Source organism: Mobula hypostoma, chromosome 3 (genome assembly GCF_963921235.1).
Source record: "Mobula hypostoma chromosome 3, sMobHyp1.1, whole genome shotgun sequence".
Classification (NCBI taxonomy): Eukaryota; Metazoa; Chordata; class Chondrichthyes; order Myliobatiformes; family Myliobatidae; genus Mobula; species Mobula hypostoma.
In genome coordinates this window covers 135,607,144-135,625,110 of record NC_086099.1, presented here as the reverse complement: position 1 = coordinate 135,625,110, position 17,967 = coordinate 135,607,144, and the positions used below count along the sequence as shown (strand labels likewise).

At 41.0% G+C, this 17,967-nt stretch overlaps 1 protein-coding gene across 1 annotated transcript in view; it reads left to right on the top strand.

The window, feature by feature from the left end:
• tspan13a (tetraspanin 13a) overlaps positions 1–17,742 on the top strand; it is a 53,144-nt gene extending 35,402 nt beyond the window's left edge. Inside the window, exons 4-6 of the mRNA XM_063043764.1 lie at positions 3,455–3,568; positions 7,032–7,136; positions 16,348–17,742. Coding sequence (XP_062899834.1) covers positions 3,455–3,568; positions 7,032–7,136; positions 16,348–16,422 — 294 coding nt within the window. The 3' untranslated portion in view covers positions 16,423–17,742. The remainder of the gene's footprint in view (positions 1–3,454; positions 3,569–7,031; positions 7,137–16,347) is intronic.
• The last annotated feature ends 225 nt before the right edge of the window (positions 17,743–17,967 follow it).

Below are 17,967 nucleotides of genomic sequence, written 5' to 3'. Positions count from 1 at the left end.
AAATTCGTTGATCTTCTTTCTTCATTTCACAAGTTCAGAAACTATCTTTAATTTCTCTTTTGTTTTAAACTAACCTTTTATCATGTTCATACACTATCTATGCATTGGATTTAATGACTTGTTTTATGGTGGTGTTAAGTGCCGATTTTCCGTAGATCCGAAAAGGTGAAGGGCTGCACCATGTTGGGAATGCAGCTGTTTGGATTATTGATCAGAGCTGGGATTCAAATCTTGCAGTGCGAGCTGGGGAATGTAAATTCAAACTCCTAATGGTTTTTGACTGTTTGGAAATTCTGATAGTTCAGCATCTGGCTCCTTAAGAGTCCAAATTGACAACTCTGGGTGCAGAGTGTGAGCAGGGTATGGAGCTGGGAGCTGGAGTGTAAGCTGTGTTTGTAGCAGGGTCCAGACTTGGAGGGGCTTGCTTTGATCCCTTATACTCATCACACAGTTTCCCACTCTCTTTAAATTCACTAGATTCACAAAAATATATACATCCCTGCAATATGTTTTCCAGCGTTCTGAAATTAAAAAAATAAAATGCTATATTTCTTGGAGTAACATCCACTGGTCTAAAAATCCGCTACTTTAGTGCTGCTACATATGGTATCAGATAGATTAATGGAGTTTCACTGTAGTGAAGTGAAAACTGGTATTTTTTTTCTTTTCCACTCCACCTTCCCTCTTTTTCCCCACTCTAGCCTCCCCCACTTTAAGCTTGTCTCCTCATCTGCCTATCACATTCTCCAGGTGCCCCTCCTTCCCTTTATCCCACAGTTCAAAACATTAAAAGAAAATGAGAGAGCCAAGAGATGCAAGTAAAGTTTGTTGTTTTTAGTTTGTTAAGTGAAGAAAGCATATGTCATGTGGTAGTGTCACTTATTTTTGCATATAACCAGTAACAAATTGCTACCAAAAATTTGAGGTAAAGAATGAAATTTGCTCTTGTCCTCAAGTAAGCTATACTACATCATAACTTAACACACATTGGGGGGGGGGGTGCGGAGAGATGAATTTTGTCCAGGGTTAAGATATTTACAGGAATGATGTTGAAGGTCTTCTGTGAACACAATCCCTCCATAATGCAGCAATGTACTTGTCATGTTTAAGCTAAGGTAATACATTTTTATCATTTAGTTTAGTTATCATTGCATCAACTAGGTGTCAGCAGTGTGTTATCAGTGGTTTCTCACATAACCCCCTCTGCACCATTTCTACTAGGGGCCAGTAGGTTGTCTCATCTCTGGATTTTGGAAATGTGACAGTCTAACTAATTGACTTGTGTAAGTTTCCAGCAATCATAAAGGGGGGAATATGGATAGGAAGTTCTCCCTTGAAAGATTCAAGGGCTAGGGTTTATTGTTTTTTTAATAAAAAAAGGTTGTGTATTTAAGGCTTTATTTCTGAGGATGGTGAGTCTTTGGCAATCTTTTCTTCAAAGCATGCCTTTGCATATTTTAAAGACATTGTTGTTAAACACAAGGGCAAGAAGTCACTGAGTTTGTAAAAATACACTGGAGTTACAATCGGATCAGCCATGATCATACTGAATGGTGAAGCAGGCTTGAGGGGCAAGTGGCTGACTTCTGTTCCTAATTTGTATGTTCCTATGGAGCAGTTCAAAGGGAGGCACTAGGAATGAGCAACAAATGCTATCTTTGCTTTCAACACCCACACTCTAAACATTTATAACTAACAATCATGATCTAGTACACGGGTGGCCAACCTTTTACATTCCATGCATCAATTTTTTTCATGCACGAATTCAGATGCGCCATACAACTCTTGTACCTCCATTCAATTCTTGTAAAAATATGTTAATATAGACATATCTAGCATTTTTACATGATATATTGATTTAATATAAAAGCAAGATAAACAACACTTGCCTTAATGAGATTTTTGAGTCTGTTTTGATTTTGCCAAGCTTTTAATGTTTGGAGTTAAATTAGTTACTGAGAGCAGCAGAGAATTCTTCAAATTTGAATCAATCGTGACCTCGTTTTGTTTTTAATCAATTTCATGGCTGAAAATGCTTGCTCACATCTGTATGCTCCATCAGTACAAACACTGAGTTTACTAGAACCTAGTTGTAGATTTTCTAGGCATGGTTTTACTTTGTCAAATATGTCTGATCCTCTTGTTTTTCCATGAAGCGACTCAAGACTGATAAGTTCTTCAAAGACGCTAAAATTATCATCACTTCCTCTTATAAAAATGCTTAACTGGGCTACATCACATATGTCAGCAGATTCGTCCAAAGCTAAAGAAAAGAAAGTACAAGCATGGACAAAGTCTTTCAGTTGCTCAGATACATCATGACAGAGTTCTTTGGTGCATCTTGTAACTGTTTGCTTTGAGAGAGCAATTTTGTCTATTTTCCTTTCAATATTTTTATCACCAAGACATCTTGCAAATATTTGGAGACAAGACTTAACAGTTTCTTCTCCATCAGAGAAAGACTTCCATTTTTTTGGCCAACGCTAAAGCAATTTCATAGGACGCTTCTGTCATCACCAAACTTTCACAACTTCTTTTAACAAATATATTTTGTCTTCTTTTGATTTCTTCATTTTTCTTAATCACATATTCTTTCTGTAACTCAGACCCAAGCACTAGATGGGTAACTGAATGTAAAAACAAGGCTTAATTTTTGAAAAAGTACAAAACTGCAAATGTTCACAAAGGACAAACAAAGCACAACTCAGTAGTGCACGAGTATCAGTTGTAAACTGACTGGCAAAAACCTGCGACGCACCGCTGGTGCAGACGCCTGGTGCCTCTTCTGATCATCCAATGTCCCACTGGTTGGCCACCCCTGATCTAGTATGTACCTAAGTTTCCTGTTCATCATTCCTTGGATCATCTAATTCTCCTATATTGATCCAAAAAGTTTAGCTTTCACCCTACTCTGACAGTTTCTTTGAATTTTAACACTCTTCAGTAGTTTGTGTTTCATTAGTCTTCACTGCTATTCTGAGAGAGTAGTGCTGCACACTGAATTCTAGAGCTGTTATGGACCTCTGCTACATCTGCTAAACGTTTATTTTTATTGGACTATTTCCAGAGTAGTTTCTGTGATGCTAGACAGGTTTCATTTCTTATCTAAGCCGGTTTTTAGATTTCCAACAAATGATTTCACCGACCCCCCCCCCCCCCGGATATTCAAACCTGGCCCGAACACGACCTCACTTTATCTAAAAGCTAAATTTATTTATTGATCATCAATCGCTTTCATATAATGTTAGCCCTTTCTAGTTTGCTTAGATTAATCAAGTTAAGATCAAAACAAACTAACATGGATATTGTCTTTTGGATGTGACAATTAAGTTGAAATATTACATGTCTGTTTTAAAATACGAATTTTTAGAGATGTTGTGAGTGATGCATCTTACAAACACTGACTGCTGTCCCAATGATTTGACAGCAAAGTAACTTTTTTTTTTGCTTTCAGAATCATTTTCTGGAAGTGGGATGGAACAAATCAGTAGAAACCAGAGGAGATGTGGAGAGCTATCTGAACTGCTGTGGATTTAATGAAGTGAATAAAAATGAAACCTGCAAAGCTGTAAGTGTATAAAATGCTGGAAGTAAAACATCAGTTTCTTCAAATGTACTGTCAAAAAATTAATTTGAAACCATCAAATTAATCTTTGGTATTTTTAAGCTAGATTAATTCAGGATAGAACTCAGTTTTGCTCTATATAGCTGGGCAGCAAAATGATTGTAATGGCATAAAATCAGAAACTGGTCTCTAAATATCCTAAACTATAAACCTTCTTGGGACACACATCAAAGTTGCTGGTGAACGCAGCAGGCCAGGCAGCATCTCCAGGAAGAGGTACAGTCGATGTTTCAGGCCGAGACCCTTCATCAGGACGAACTGAAGGAAGAGCTAGTAAGAGATTTGAAAGTGGGAGGGGGAGGGGAGATCCAAAATGATAGGAGAAGACAGGAGGGGGAGGGATGGAGCCAAGAGCTGGACAGGTGATTGGCAAAGGGGATATGAGAGGATCATGGGACAGCAGGCCCAGGGAGAAGGAAAACGGGGGGGGGGGGGGAGGAACCCAGAGGATGGGCAAGGGGTATAGTCAGAGGGACAGAGGGAGAAAAAGGAGAGTGAGAGAAAGAATGTGTGTATAAAAATAAATAGCGGATGGGGTACGAGGGGGAGGTGGGGCATTAGCGGAAGTTAGAGAAGTTGATGTTCATGCCATCAGGTTGGACGCTACCCAGACGGAATATAAGGTGTTGTTCCTCCAACCTGAGTGTGGCTTCATCTTTATAGTAGAGGAGGCCGTGGACAGACATGTCAGAATGGGAATGGGATGTGGAATTAAAATGTGTGGCCACTGGGAGATCCTGCTTTCTCTGGTGGACAGAGCGTACGTGTTCAGCAAAGCGGTCTCCCAGTCTGCGTCGGGTTTCGCCAATATATAGAAGGCCACATCGGGAGCACCGGAAGCAGTATATCACCCCAGCCGACTCACAGGTGAAATTCCAGACCTAATCAGTTCCCCTCTACCACCACTCTGCTCCGTCTAGCGGAATTAGTCCTTACACTTAATAATTTCTCCTTTGGCTCCTCCCACTCCCTCCAAACTAAAGCTGTAGCTATGGGCACCCTTATGGGTTCTAGCTATGCCTGCCCTTTTGTTGGCTTTGTGGGACAATCGGCAGGGATCGCTCCCTACACGACTCCCTTGTCCATTCGTCCACCCCCGCATCCCTCCAACCTGATGGCATGAACGTTGACTTCTCTAACTTCCGCTAATGCCCCACCTCCCCCTCGTACCCCATCCGCTATTTATTTTTATACACACATTCTTTCTCTCACTGTCCCTCTCACTATACCCCTTGCCCATCCTCTGTGTCCTCCTCCCCACCCTTTTCCTTCTCCCTGGGCCTCCTGTCCCATGATCCTCTCGTATCCCTTTTGCTAATCACCTGTCCAGCTCTTGGCTCCATCCCTCCCCCTCCTGTCTTCTCCTATCATTTTGGATCTCCCCCTCCCCCTCCCACTTTCAAATCTCTTACTATTCCTTCAGTTCGTCCTGACGAAGGGTCTCGGCCTGAAACGTCGACTGTACCTCTTCCTAGAGATGCTGCCTGGCCTGCTGTGTTCACCAGCAACTTTGATGTGTGTTGCTTGAATTTCCAGCATCTGCAGAATTCCTCTTGTTAACTTTCTTGGGACACCATTCCAAGATTCCTCCTTGCCACCTTCACTATGGTTGTAAATGTAGTTAAGCTCAGTGAGAAGCTGCCCTGCTGAACCCCTGCAATTTGTTTGCTTGTTTCTCTCGGAGTGTATAATACTTCCAAGTTGCCATGCCACACATCGTGGTTTCATACTCTACAGGAATAGTATTAAGATAAACAGCAGAAATTTAAAGTACAGGTAAAGACCAAATTTAAACTTGTTTTTTGTAATTATGGAATCTCAGAATATAAAACTAGATAGTGGTGCCTGTGAAATGTTGATGACTGCAAATACATCATTTAGATCTGTGGTTGAACAGTTTATTAAAAATTTCTGAAACATGAGGCTTCACTTTTTTTTTTACCCCAATAAGTTTTCCAAGCAAGTGCCTCTTAGCCAATAAAACCAGAAGCCCCTGCATCTTCACCAGTGGTCAGTTTCAAACCTCGAGCTGGCCCTGAGGCAAGCTACAGTTAGTGTGGACATTCTCAAATAATATTTGCCTGGATTTGTATTCACTGTAACGACAGGTATGGAATACAGTTGCAATGCAGTATCTTAGTCATAAAGCCATACAACATGGAAATGACCCTCTGGGTTTCCATATCTTGTAGGTATCATTTCACTCAGGTTGAAGGCAAGACTCTGTTGATCAATTAACTGAGAGACAAAACTGGTGTTTCCTTCCTAGTGGCTAAATAGCGATCACTTATGGGAAATTGGAAAGACCCTTGATCCAATGAAGCTTCACCAAGCTGATAAAAATGACCAACCTTGATGAACTACTTTAAACTAAATGTTTATGTTGAGGTTTTGTAAACAAGTACCAAATGAAAGGAAATGTGATGGAGACTTCTAGGTAGTCAGTGCTCACTGTAAATTGAAGACAATTGTGCATAAAGTCCTTTATTTCTGTGGCAATATGTTTTCATGTTGGGGGGGTGGTCACTGGACTGGTTATGTTTAATTTAAGAGCATACATAGAAACAACATAGATGTGAACAAACTGGGCTGATTGAGTCCTCCAGTGTTGCAGTTTTACTGATTCCAATGTTATGAGAACATGTTAATTTCTTATGTTCTTGTGAGATCTTGCCTGATTCCAAAGTTAACTACCATATCTTGAGGTTTTAAGAAACACGAGGTAAATTGTTCACTGTTAATTACAGCAAATAACTTGGCTTCTGATTCTTCAAAGGGTCTTAACCTTCTATTAGTAGATAGTTAAGATCCTTCAAAAATCAGAAACCAAATTATTTTATATGAATTGTACGCTAATAATACTCAAGCTTGGTACCATTGAGGACAAAGTGGCGGTTTTGTTTGAAACTAACTTCACTGGGAACAATCACTCCCTATCCATTGTGACTGTGGTGTATATTTTCAGCAAGTTGTTTTGCAAAATAATCGCCTAGGTTGCTTCAGAGGTACCTCTCCATAGCCTCCTATTGCCTATAGACAAAGGCAAAGTGCACGTGAACTCTACGGTCTGCAAGCTCCCTTCCAAATTGCACACTATTCTGCCTTTCACATAATTTTGCTCTTCACTGTTGCTGAATTTAAGTATTGCCAGGCCTCAATGAGCATCATTTTGAGGGCACTTCCACCACATGGGTTGCAAGGGAGCAGGGCACAACATTCTCAAGGACGTCCAGGGTGGGGAATAAATGCTAGCTTTCCAACCAGTGTCCATCAAGTGGTGAGACATTCTCACCACAAAGGAGGAAAATCCGTCCAACAAGATTGATTGAGAATTATTTTCAGAGTTGCATATTTCATGAATGAAAGCTTTCAAATATGAAGGGAAATGATATCTGCTTTTTTGCAGCACTGTACCAGTAACTGTAAACCATGTGGACCAATTCTAAGAACCTATGCTGGCGAAGTACTGAGATTTGTTGGTGGTATAGGTCTCTTCTTCAGCTTCACCGAGGTCAGTAGAAGTTTCTTTTGAAGGAATTTAATTTAAAGAAGTAGCTCAATCTTTTTTAAAAACTTGAAGCAGTTCCAATTCATTCTTACCTAAAATTGTGTTTTTATTTCGAGTGTCACAGAGCAATTTTAGTGTATCTGCATAGGAAAATGAAATCAAAATTCAAAGTTAAACTTCAAGTAATAATTAAAATACATTTCTCAAATTATTTTGAACTTCTTTGTACCTTTGACAATTATATTGGAAAATTTGCCCACTGATTCTCTACCAGATTTATTGTTGTACCATACCATATTCAGAAATCAGAATCAGATTTAGTATCACTGACTTGTATAAGGATAAATGTTTGTTTTTTCTGCAGCAGTAGAACAATTCAAAGATAAAAATTTAAACTATAAAATAAACAAAAAGGAATAATGCAGTGTTGTTCATGGTGACAAATGCCATTAGAAAGAATTAGTTTTAAGCAATGTAGTCATTGTTTTAATTTAATAATGTACTCTTTTAATACTTCGTCTTTGAATATTGGAAGTCAGTCTGTGGAAAATTTAGCTCCAATTAGTTTGAGGTAGAAGTCATTTTAGCAATTGCTTCAAGTGAACGAAGATCTTTATCCCCCTTCTAATCTGGTAACTTCTGTCAATATGTAATTTCACCGTAATAAACAGTATTTCATTTCTTCAAATACAATGAAAATTTGAAATTCATTTGTACATTTCGTAATCACTAAAATGTGCCAACATTAAATTAGTCTGTCACACAGAATGATTAGAGCCTCTTAGTGCACTAGAAACATAGAAAACCTACAGAACAATACAGGCCCTTCGGCCCACAAAGCTGTGCCGAACATGTCCATACCTGAGAAATTATCTAGGGTTACCCATAGCCCTCTATTTTTCTGAGCTCCATATATCTGTCTAGGAGTTTCTTAAAAGACCCTATCATATCCGCCTCCACTAAAACATTTATGGTCCCTGAGCTTATTATGTTGTTGTTCAGTTGTTTAGTCGAGTCTGACTCTTCGTGACTTCATGGACCATAGGGCCTACAGGGTTCTCATGGAAGATATGGAAGTAGATTGCCAGGCCTTTTTTCTGCACAGACACTGCTACTGCCCAGTTTAGGACCCGGCTGGGTTTGAACTCAGGACCATCTGCTTTGAAGTCCAGTGCTGATGCCACTACACCACCAGTCAGCCACTGTTGATTTAATTGCTACATTAGATTAATGTTTCTGGAAAAATTTATTTTGTATTTAAAGCAGAGTAAGAGGTGGAGAGTTTGTTAAATGCATGTATTTTAATGCTAGGAGCATTGTAAGAAAGGTAGATGAGCTTATAGCATGGATTGAACCTGGAAATATGATGTTGTAGCTATTAGTGGAAACGTGGTTGCAGGAGGGGTGTGATTGGCAACTAAATATTCCAGGATTTGGTTGCTTCAGGTGTGATAGAATAGAAGGGGCAAGGGGGAGGTGTTGCATTGCTTGTTAGAGAAAATATAACAGCGGTGTTCTGGCAGGATAGATTAGTGGACTCGTCTAGGGAGGCTATTTGGGTGGAATTGAGGAATGGGAAAGGTGTAGTGACGCTTATAGGGGTGTATTATAGACCACCTAATGGGGAGCGAGAATTGGAGGAGCAAATTTGTAAGGAGATAGCAGATATTTGTAGTAAGCACAAGGTTGTGATTGTGGGAGATTTTAAATTTTCCACATACAAACTGGGAAGCCCATTTTGTAAAGGGGCTGGATGGTTTGGAGTTTGTCAAATGTGTGCAGGATAGTTTTTTGCAGCAATACATAGAGGTACCAACTAGAGAAGGGGCCGTGTTGGATCTCCTGTTAGGGAATGAGATAGGGCAGGTGACGGAGGTATGTGTTGGGGAGCACTTCAGGTCCAGTGATCAAAATAAGTTCCAATATATTTATGGAGAAGGATAGGACTGGACCCAGGGTTGAGATTTTTGATTGGAGAAAGGCCAGCTTTGAGGAGATGCGAAAGGATTTAGAAGGAGTGGATTGGGAAAATTTGTTTTATGGGAAGGATGTAATAGAGAAATGGAGGTCATTTAAAGGTGAAATTTTGAGGGTACAGAATCTTTATGTTCCTGTTAGGTTGAAAGGAAAGGTTAAAAGTTTGAGAGAGCCATGATTTTCAAGGAATATTGGAAACTTGGTTCGGAAAAAGAGAGGGATCTACAATAAATATAGGCAGCATGGAGTAAATGAGGTGCTTGAGGAATATAAAGAATGTAAAAAGAATCTTAAGAAAGAAATTAGAAAAGCTAAAAGAAGATACGAGGCTGCTTTGGCAAGTAAGGTGGGAAAAAAAAACTCAAGGGTTTCTACAGTTATATTAATAGCAAAAGGATAGTGAGGGATAAAATTGGTTCCTTAGAGAATCAGAGTGGACGGCTATGTGTGAGCCAAAGGAGATGGGGGAGATTTTGAACAATTGCTTTTCTTCGGTATTCACTAAGGAGAATGCTATTGAATTGTGTAAGGTAAAGGAAACAAGAAGGGTAGTTATGGAAAGTATGACGATTAAAGAAAAGGAAGTACTTGTGCTTTTAAGGAATATAAAAGTGGACAAGTCTCTGGGTCTGGACAAGATATTCCCTAGGATCTTGAGGGAAGTTAGTGTGGAAATAGCAGGGGCTCTGACAGAAATATTTCAAATGTCATTAGAAACGGGGATGGTGCCAGAGGATTGGTGTATTGCTCATGTGGTTCCATAGTTTAAAAAGGGTTTGAAGAGTAAACCTAGCAATTATCAGCCTGTGAGTTTGACGTCAGTGGTGGGAAAATTGATGGAAAGTATTCTTAGAGATGGTATATATAATTATCTGGATAGACAGAGTCTGATTAGGAACAGTCAACATGGATTTGTACGTGGAAGGTCATGTTTGACAAACCTTATTGAATTTTTTGATGAGTTTACTAGGAAAGTTGACGAGGATAAAGTGGTGGATGTTCTCTATATGGACTTCAGTAAGGCCTTTGACAAGGTTCCACATGGAAGGTTAGTTAGGAAGGTTCAATCGTTAGGCATTAATATCAAAGTAGTAAAATGGATTCAGCAGTGGCTGGATGGGAGATGCCAGAGAGTAGTGGTGGATAACTGTGTGTCAGATTGGAGGATGGTGTGTAGCAGTGTGCCTCAGGGATCTGTGCTGGGTCCAATGTTGTTTGTCATGTATACTAAGGATCTAGATGATGGGGTAGTAAATTGGATTAGTAAGTATGCAGATGATACTAAGATAGGTTTTCAAAGCTTGCAGAGAGGTTTAGGCCTGTTAGGAGAATGGGCTGAAAGATGGCAGATGGAGTTTAATGCTGATAATTGTGAGGTGCTACATTTTGGTAGGACTAATCAAAATAGGACATGCATGGTAAATGGTAGGGCATTGAAGAATGCTGTAGAACAGAGGGATCTAGGAATAATGGTGCATAGTTCCCCGAAGGTGGAATCTCATGTGGATAGGGTGGTGAAGAAAGCTTTTGGTATGCTGGCCTTCATAAATCAGAGCATTGAGTATAGGAGTTGGGATGTAATGTTAAAATTGTACAAGGTGTTGGTAAGGCCAAATTTGGAGTATTGTGTACAGTTCTGGTCACCGAATTATAGGAAGGATGTCAATAAAATTGAGAGAGTACAGAGGAGATTTACTAAAATGTTGCCGGGTTTCATCTCCTAACTTACAGAGAAAGGTTGAACAAGTTAGGTCTTTATTCTTTGGAGCGTAGAAGGTTGAGGGGGGACTTGATAGAGGCGTTTAAAATTATGAAGGGGATAGACAGAGTTGACGTGGATAGGCTTTTTCCATTGAGAGTGGGGGAGATTCAAACAAGACATAAGTTGAGAGTTAAAGGGCAAAGGTTTAGGGGTAACATGTGGGGGAACTTCTTCACTCAGAGAGTGGTAGCTGTGTGGAATGAGCTTCCAGCAGAAGTGGATAGATACATGGACATGATAAGTTCGTGGCCTAAGGTAGAAGGAGTCAATGTATTTATTTTTCAACATAGTCCCCTCCTATATTTACACACTTCGTCCAGCGGTCGTGGAGCATACGGATCCCTTCTGTGTAGAAGTCGGCGTCTTGGACCTCCAGAAATGGTCCACAGCAGGGGTGATTGATAGGTTCGAGGCCTAAGGTAGAAGGAGATGAGTTATTAATTTCAAACTTTCTGCACAATCACTCAAAGAGTTGAACTGCATGTGTATGTAACGAGAGCTGTATAACTCGTCTCTGGACTAAGTGTGTAAATGTAGGAGGGGACTATGTTGAGAAATAATGTGCTAGGTTTTCTAAAATTGACTCTGTCCACCTCAGGCCACAAACTTATCAATTACTCCTCGTATTACTAAGTCTGTTGCCCATGCAGTGTGCCTTGTAAAAGTTTTCAGCCCCCACCCTTTGTTCACATAACTGAGTATTACAACCACGTATTTTGGTCAATTTCACTGAGAAATTTTATTTGTGAATCACATGCTCATTTTTCACAGTAGAGCCCCAAAAACAGGGAAAATTGTAAAGCATGAAAAACTAAAAATGCTAGAACTGAAATGTCACCCCTTCAAAAAAAAAAAAATCATCTCCCTTTGCTCAGTACTTTGTTGAATCTGGTGGCATCTGCTAGTCTCGCGAGACCATGGATCTGCGCCTGGAAAGTCTTGCTTCAGTCTGTGTTGGTAGAGCAGCGTGTGTTGTGGCTGTAGAGTCCCACACAGGAGTGACAGTCTCGGCTGCAGCGACTGCACTTGAAGGCGTTGTCCTCCAGTGTTGTCTTGGTGCTGTTTTTCCGACGAGTGCGCTTTTCTTCAGCAGCAAGCCTCAGCTTCTCTTCTCTTTTTAGAGCATCTCTCCATCTGCTTGCTTTTGTCATTGATGGTCTCGCCTGTTATGGTTTTCAATGGTGCTGTCTTGCTCTGGGTTGACCCAATGGCTTTCTTGATCCTCTCGTACACTCCACGGATGTTGCCTGTGTCAAATGATGACTGAATGCTTTCTCATAGTTGTAGTCATTCGCACAGCGCATGGCTGTTTCCTGGGCCTTGCTTCTTGCTGTCCTTAGCGCTTGCAGTGTTGCCCGGGTGGGGTGGCGTGGCATTTGTGCTCTAGTAGTGCAACACGCTTCACCTCAATGACAGCGGTGAGCTTACTTGAGCTCACTTCAAACCAGTCCTGTGTCTTGCCCCATTTCTTCCCGAAGGCCTTGAGTGCAGTGCTGTGGATAGTGTCCCTGAGAGAGTCCCATCTCTGCTGAGCATCTCCTTCTGGTGGGTCTGCAAGGAGAGCATCCTCCAGTGACTTGATGAACTCTGCAGCCTGGGTGTTGTGTCTTACTGGCATCGATGCGCTGCTTGCCTGGAGGCTTGGCGCAGTGCATCTTCTTTGGCTGAAGTCTGATCTTGCAGCAAACCAGAGAGTGATCCATGTTGCAGTCGGCACTCTGAAAGGAGCGAGTCATGAGCACATTTCTCAGGTGACGGCGTCTTATGATTATCAGGTCTAGCTGGTGCCAGTGCTTGGAGCAGGGATGTCGCCAAGACACTTTGTGCTGAATTTTGGTCTGGAAGTAGGTGTTGGTGACACACAATTCGTGGAGCATGCAAAGCTCGAGCAGTCGTTGCCCATTGTCATTCATGCTGCCAATCCCATGCTGCCCAGGCAGCTTGGCCAGGAGTCATGGTCGGCGCCCACTCTGGCGTTGAAGTCGCCAAGTAGCAGCAACTGTTCCTGACTTGGGATCTCCTGTATCATCATTGAGAGCTGGTTGTAAAACTCGTCCTTGTGCGTCCTGTGTGGAGTAAAGGGTTGGGGCATAAACACTGACAAGGTTGACAGGCCCGTCAGATGTGTGGAGTCGAAGTGCGAAAATCCGCTCTGTCCCTTTCTTGCTAGGCTCTACCATCTTCAGCAGCGAGCTCTTCACGGCAAAGCCGACGCCATGCTCTCTGGTCTCTTCTGAGCCCTTCCCCGCCAGAAAAAGGTATAGTCTCTTTCACGTAGGGTTCCCGATTCTGTGAGACGTGTCTCTTGGAGCGTTGCAATGTCCACTTGGAGTCTTGACAGTTCATTGTTAATCACTGCTGTCTTGCGTGTGTCCCTGATCTCCCAAAGGTCATCTGATATACCAGTTGTCATGGTCCGTATATTCCAGCATCCTAGTCTGAGTGCTGGCTTCTTTCTTTGTCTTCTAGTTGTGCTTGGTGCAGCGCTTACAGTCCACAGTTTGGGCTACTTATACCCCTAAGCCCCCCACACCCAGTGGAGTGGGCGGACCGTGGCGGGACAGCCCCTAATTATCGGGGGGCTGCCCAGCTTGAGGTGGGGGGTAGCTGTCCAGTGAGACGCGATGGTCTCTCCCTCCGTCAAAAGCAACCCCTGGCGCCTTGTTCTATGTCAGTCGAGCGCAGGCTAATAACCAGTAGACTGCTGCTTTCCGTGTTGTGCCGTCGTGGTGAGGCGACGCTGGAGTGTCCTCTCCAGGGAGCAGGCCTGGGCAAGATTGTATGGAAGACCGGCAGTTGCCCATGCTGCAAGTCTCCCCTCTCTACAACACCGATGTTGTCCAAGGGAAGGGCAAGGGCCGATACAGCTTGGCACCAGTGTCATCACAGGAGTTGCCAGAACGAGGTTGAAGGCAACGTCGGACTGCCTTAGGGCCTCCAGCTCCAGATTTGTCCTGAGGTTTTACTCCCGAAGCCTTTCCCATGAGTGGGTTTGGCCACAAGACAGCAGAGGTTTGAAATCGGAGTTTCCCTCTCTTAGATGGACTGCCTTCCCAGGCTGACGAGCTCCATCTACCCAAACCACTAGTTTTAAGGCACCAGGACCCGCCTTCGCCCCTTCTGCTGTCAGTAGAAACAGTTTCGCCGGGCTTAGTAGCTAAGCCACATGAGAAGGCCAGGAGTTGGACTTAGTTGCCAGAGGCTATTTGAGGCGCATGCCATGAGGAACAGTTTTAGGTAGTGAGAGCTTGTCCCCCCCTACCACTCCTCAGCTTGACAACCTTGTTGAATCACCTCTCAGTTATTACAGCCAGTAGTCTTTTTGGATAAGTGTCTGTTAGATTTGCATAATAGAATGGAGCAAGATTTGCCCATTCCTGTTTGCAAAATTGCTCAAGCAGTGCCAGGGTAGTTGTGGAGTGGTAGTGGACAGGTGTCTTGAGGTCTTGCCAGAAATGTTTGTTTGGGTTAAATTCAGGATTCTGGCTGGGCCACTCAAGGACATCAATTTTCTTCATTTGTTTAGCCACTCCATGGTTTCTCTGGCAGTGTGCTTTGGGTCATTGTCCTGTAGAAAGATGAATTACCACCCCAGTTTAAGCTTTCTGGCAGAGGTGAGCTAGCAAGTTTTTACCCAGGATTTCTCTTACTTAGCAGCATTCATCTTCCCATCAATCCTGACCAATTTTCAGTCCCTGCTGCTGAAAACCGTCACCATAGCATAATGTTACCTCCACCATATTTTACAGTCGGGATGGTGTTGCCTGGCTGATGTGTGGCATTAGATTTGTGCCACATGTAACGCTAAGTGCTGAGGCCAAAAATTTCCACTTTGGTTTCATCCAATCACAAGACCATCTTCCACATCTTTACGGTATTTTCTAAGTAATACTTTGCAAAGTATTTATGAACAAGCATATGCTTTTTTCCAGCCAGGGCTTCTTCCTTGCCACCCTTCCACAAATGCTTCTTTTGTATAAGGCCTTAGAGATTGTGGAACCATGAATTTCATCTCTGGTTGCAGCCACTGACTTCTGCATCTCACTTAGGTTGACTGTTGGTGTCACTATAGCAAGTGCCATTCTTCTCCGGTGACTTAAGTTTAGAGGGGTGGCCTGACCTAGTCAGTGTGGCTGAGGTTTCATGTTTTTTTCACTTTTTTTATGATGGGCCCTGAGCTCTGTGGTCTGTTCAGGGCCCATGAGATGGTCTTGTCCCCTTCTACAGATTTGTGGTTCTCTATTATCATTTCTCTGACTTGTTTTGAAGGCTCAATTGTCCTCATTTTGTTTTGTTGAACTTCTACCATAACTGTTGGACCTTACAGAGAGGGGGGTATTTATACTTATGAATTCATTGATTACAAGTGATCCTCCAATTTTCTATATCGACAAATTGGATGAGTTGGTAAGGTAATGTATAGTATTGTGCTTGAGGATAGTTAGCCTAGTAATTGCAAAGGGAATGAATACTTTTGCAGACTTATTTTGGTTTTAAATTTTTAGTAAATTGGTTTTGTAATTTTTCATTTGATTTGACATGATGCACACTGTTCTGTAGATTACATCAAAAATACTACAATATTGTAGTGAGCATTTGGTCCACGATGATAGACAAGAAAAGTTTGTCTAACTCAATAGCCATTTTTACTGTGATTAAACACAAAAACTGACTGGATACTATGACCTGGGGAGAAAACCCACTCAGTCACATACAGATGGGGGATGTGATAATTACACACCCCGGTTATACTCACGGTCACCCACAAACACACAAGCGAATACACGTATAACCCAAGCTAAAATGTAACAATAAAAGAACTGGAACTTCCCACCATAATCCCACAAAAGCATTTTAAAACAAGAACAATAAATAGTGCTGGCCACTAGGAATGCTGGGGTGTGCTGTCAACCATTTCTTTCCCCCAATCCTGTCCCCTGCCCTGAGCGCTACGCTATATTTTATTTAGCAAATAAGATAGTAAACTGTAACTAATTGTGGGGGATGAATACAGAGCCTTGAAAAAGTATACATCAAAGTAATGAGCACTTATTTGTTCAATACTGATCTTAACTGGGCTTTGTAATGTCTGAAACTGTAATATCAATTTGATCTAAAGGCATAAAATGAGAAAACAATTTTTTTAAAAAAATGCAAGCTTGTTGTTGCAACCTTTATGTAAATTCAGTTCTTTTTTGTTCCAGAGTAAAATTAATCTGAACTGGGTCTGGATAGTACTATTTTTGGACACAAAACCATTAAGTACATTGGATCTCCTTGTAACGTAACTGTTCATATTGTCTTCCCATTTTGAAATGCAAGATAGGCAGTTATCTAATGGCAATGGATGTGAAAATGCTAAAATTACTCAAGTATAATTATGTGTCATTGTATTCAAATTGCTTAACGTGAAATAGTATTCATTTTGTTTCACTACACTACTAATAGTAAAACTTGCAAGTATGTTTATTTCAGATTCTGGGAGTTTGGTTAACACACAGATACAGGAACCAGAAAGATCCACGAGCAAATCCAAGTGCATTCCTGTAGGAAAAGTTTTTTGAAACACCACTCTGTTGGATCCTGTGAATTCTGATGCATCCTGTGAATTTGTTATTCAGACTTCCTACAACTCAAATCCCATGATGCTTGCAAGATTTTTTTTTGAAGTGGGATACGAGTTTTTTGTTGTTACTCCCTCCTGTTGTAATAAACCTGAGAATGGAACGTTTGATCTTTCAGAATTGGAGCAACTCTACTTAGTCTGCAGCCTAATCCCAGTTTCGGCACAGGAGAATTTCTTAAAAAGTTGTCTTTTAAAATTACCTTCTTATGCAGTCTTTTAAAAAAAAATTCTGCTTTGGCATTAGATGTAATTTTCAGAGGAAATAAATAAAGGTAATATGTATTATAATTAAACATCAAGACCTCCCTCAGAGTATTGCAGTGTAAAATGATGTACTAGCCTTTGACTTTTCCATTTTCCGCAAATTATTTTGGCCGAAATTTAAGTTCATTTTTGATTGGCTGACTACTGCTGCAAATGTAAGACAAGTGAGAATATAAATAAATGTAAACATTATTGCAGTTTGTAATTACATAACCGTACTTTGTGGATTTTCAGAAGATGGTTACCCAGATTTGTCTTCTGTCCAGAACAAAAGAGATTAATACATTTAAGGAATTTTGTGGTCATTGATCTTTTGATTAGCTCTTGGCAATAGTTAACTGAGGAAATGCATTTTTCTGCCGTAGAACCTTTGAGATGTAGAAATACTTGCAGGGGGAGGGGTGGTGGAAGAGTCTGTTCTGATCATACTGTTTCTCTAGCTTTGAAAGTGCTTTTACTTGCCTTTACACTTGCCAGTGTGATGAATGTGAAGTTCTGATGTAGAACCATTGTGATCTGTTCATTGATAAATTTAGTATAATTTGGCTATGGCTCAGGTTGTTAATATCTTAGTCTATTTACACTGAATTTAGCGCATGTTATTGGAAATAAAAATAACTTGTTATTGCTCTCAGTGCATAGTAAAATTAATTAATTGGAAATGTAGCTGATTTGGAAGCATTACTTAACGTGTTTGTGTAGCAATTTTTGTCTCTGCATGTGATTGAGGAATTGTTTATTCAGTTATTTAAAACATTGTCCAATTGTATACAATAGCATTTTAAAATTGAGTAAATTTGGTAGTTTGGTATTTCAGCAAGTGTACAATTCAAATCATTGGTTGTTTGTAACACTGGAATGGAACTGATTTAAAATATCGTAATGTGGAGAATGTAACATTAATGGGATGAGTAAATTTTTGGAGACCATGGATAAATTGTGGATGCTAACCATTAAAATATCACATGTGGATAAGTGAACTGAAATTTGTGTTCTTTGCATTTAACCGCTGTATATTCTCACAGTTTCCAGAGGGTTTCAGCCCAAAACGTCAATTGTAATTTCTTCCATAGGTGCTGCCTGGCCTGCTTAGTTCCTCCAGCATTTTGTGTGTTGCTGGGATTTCCAGCATCTGCAGATTTTCTCTTGCTTATAGTTTGCTTGTTTGATTTGAGGTCTGTGAAGAATTCTTTCTCTCATGTTAT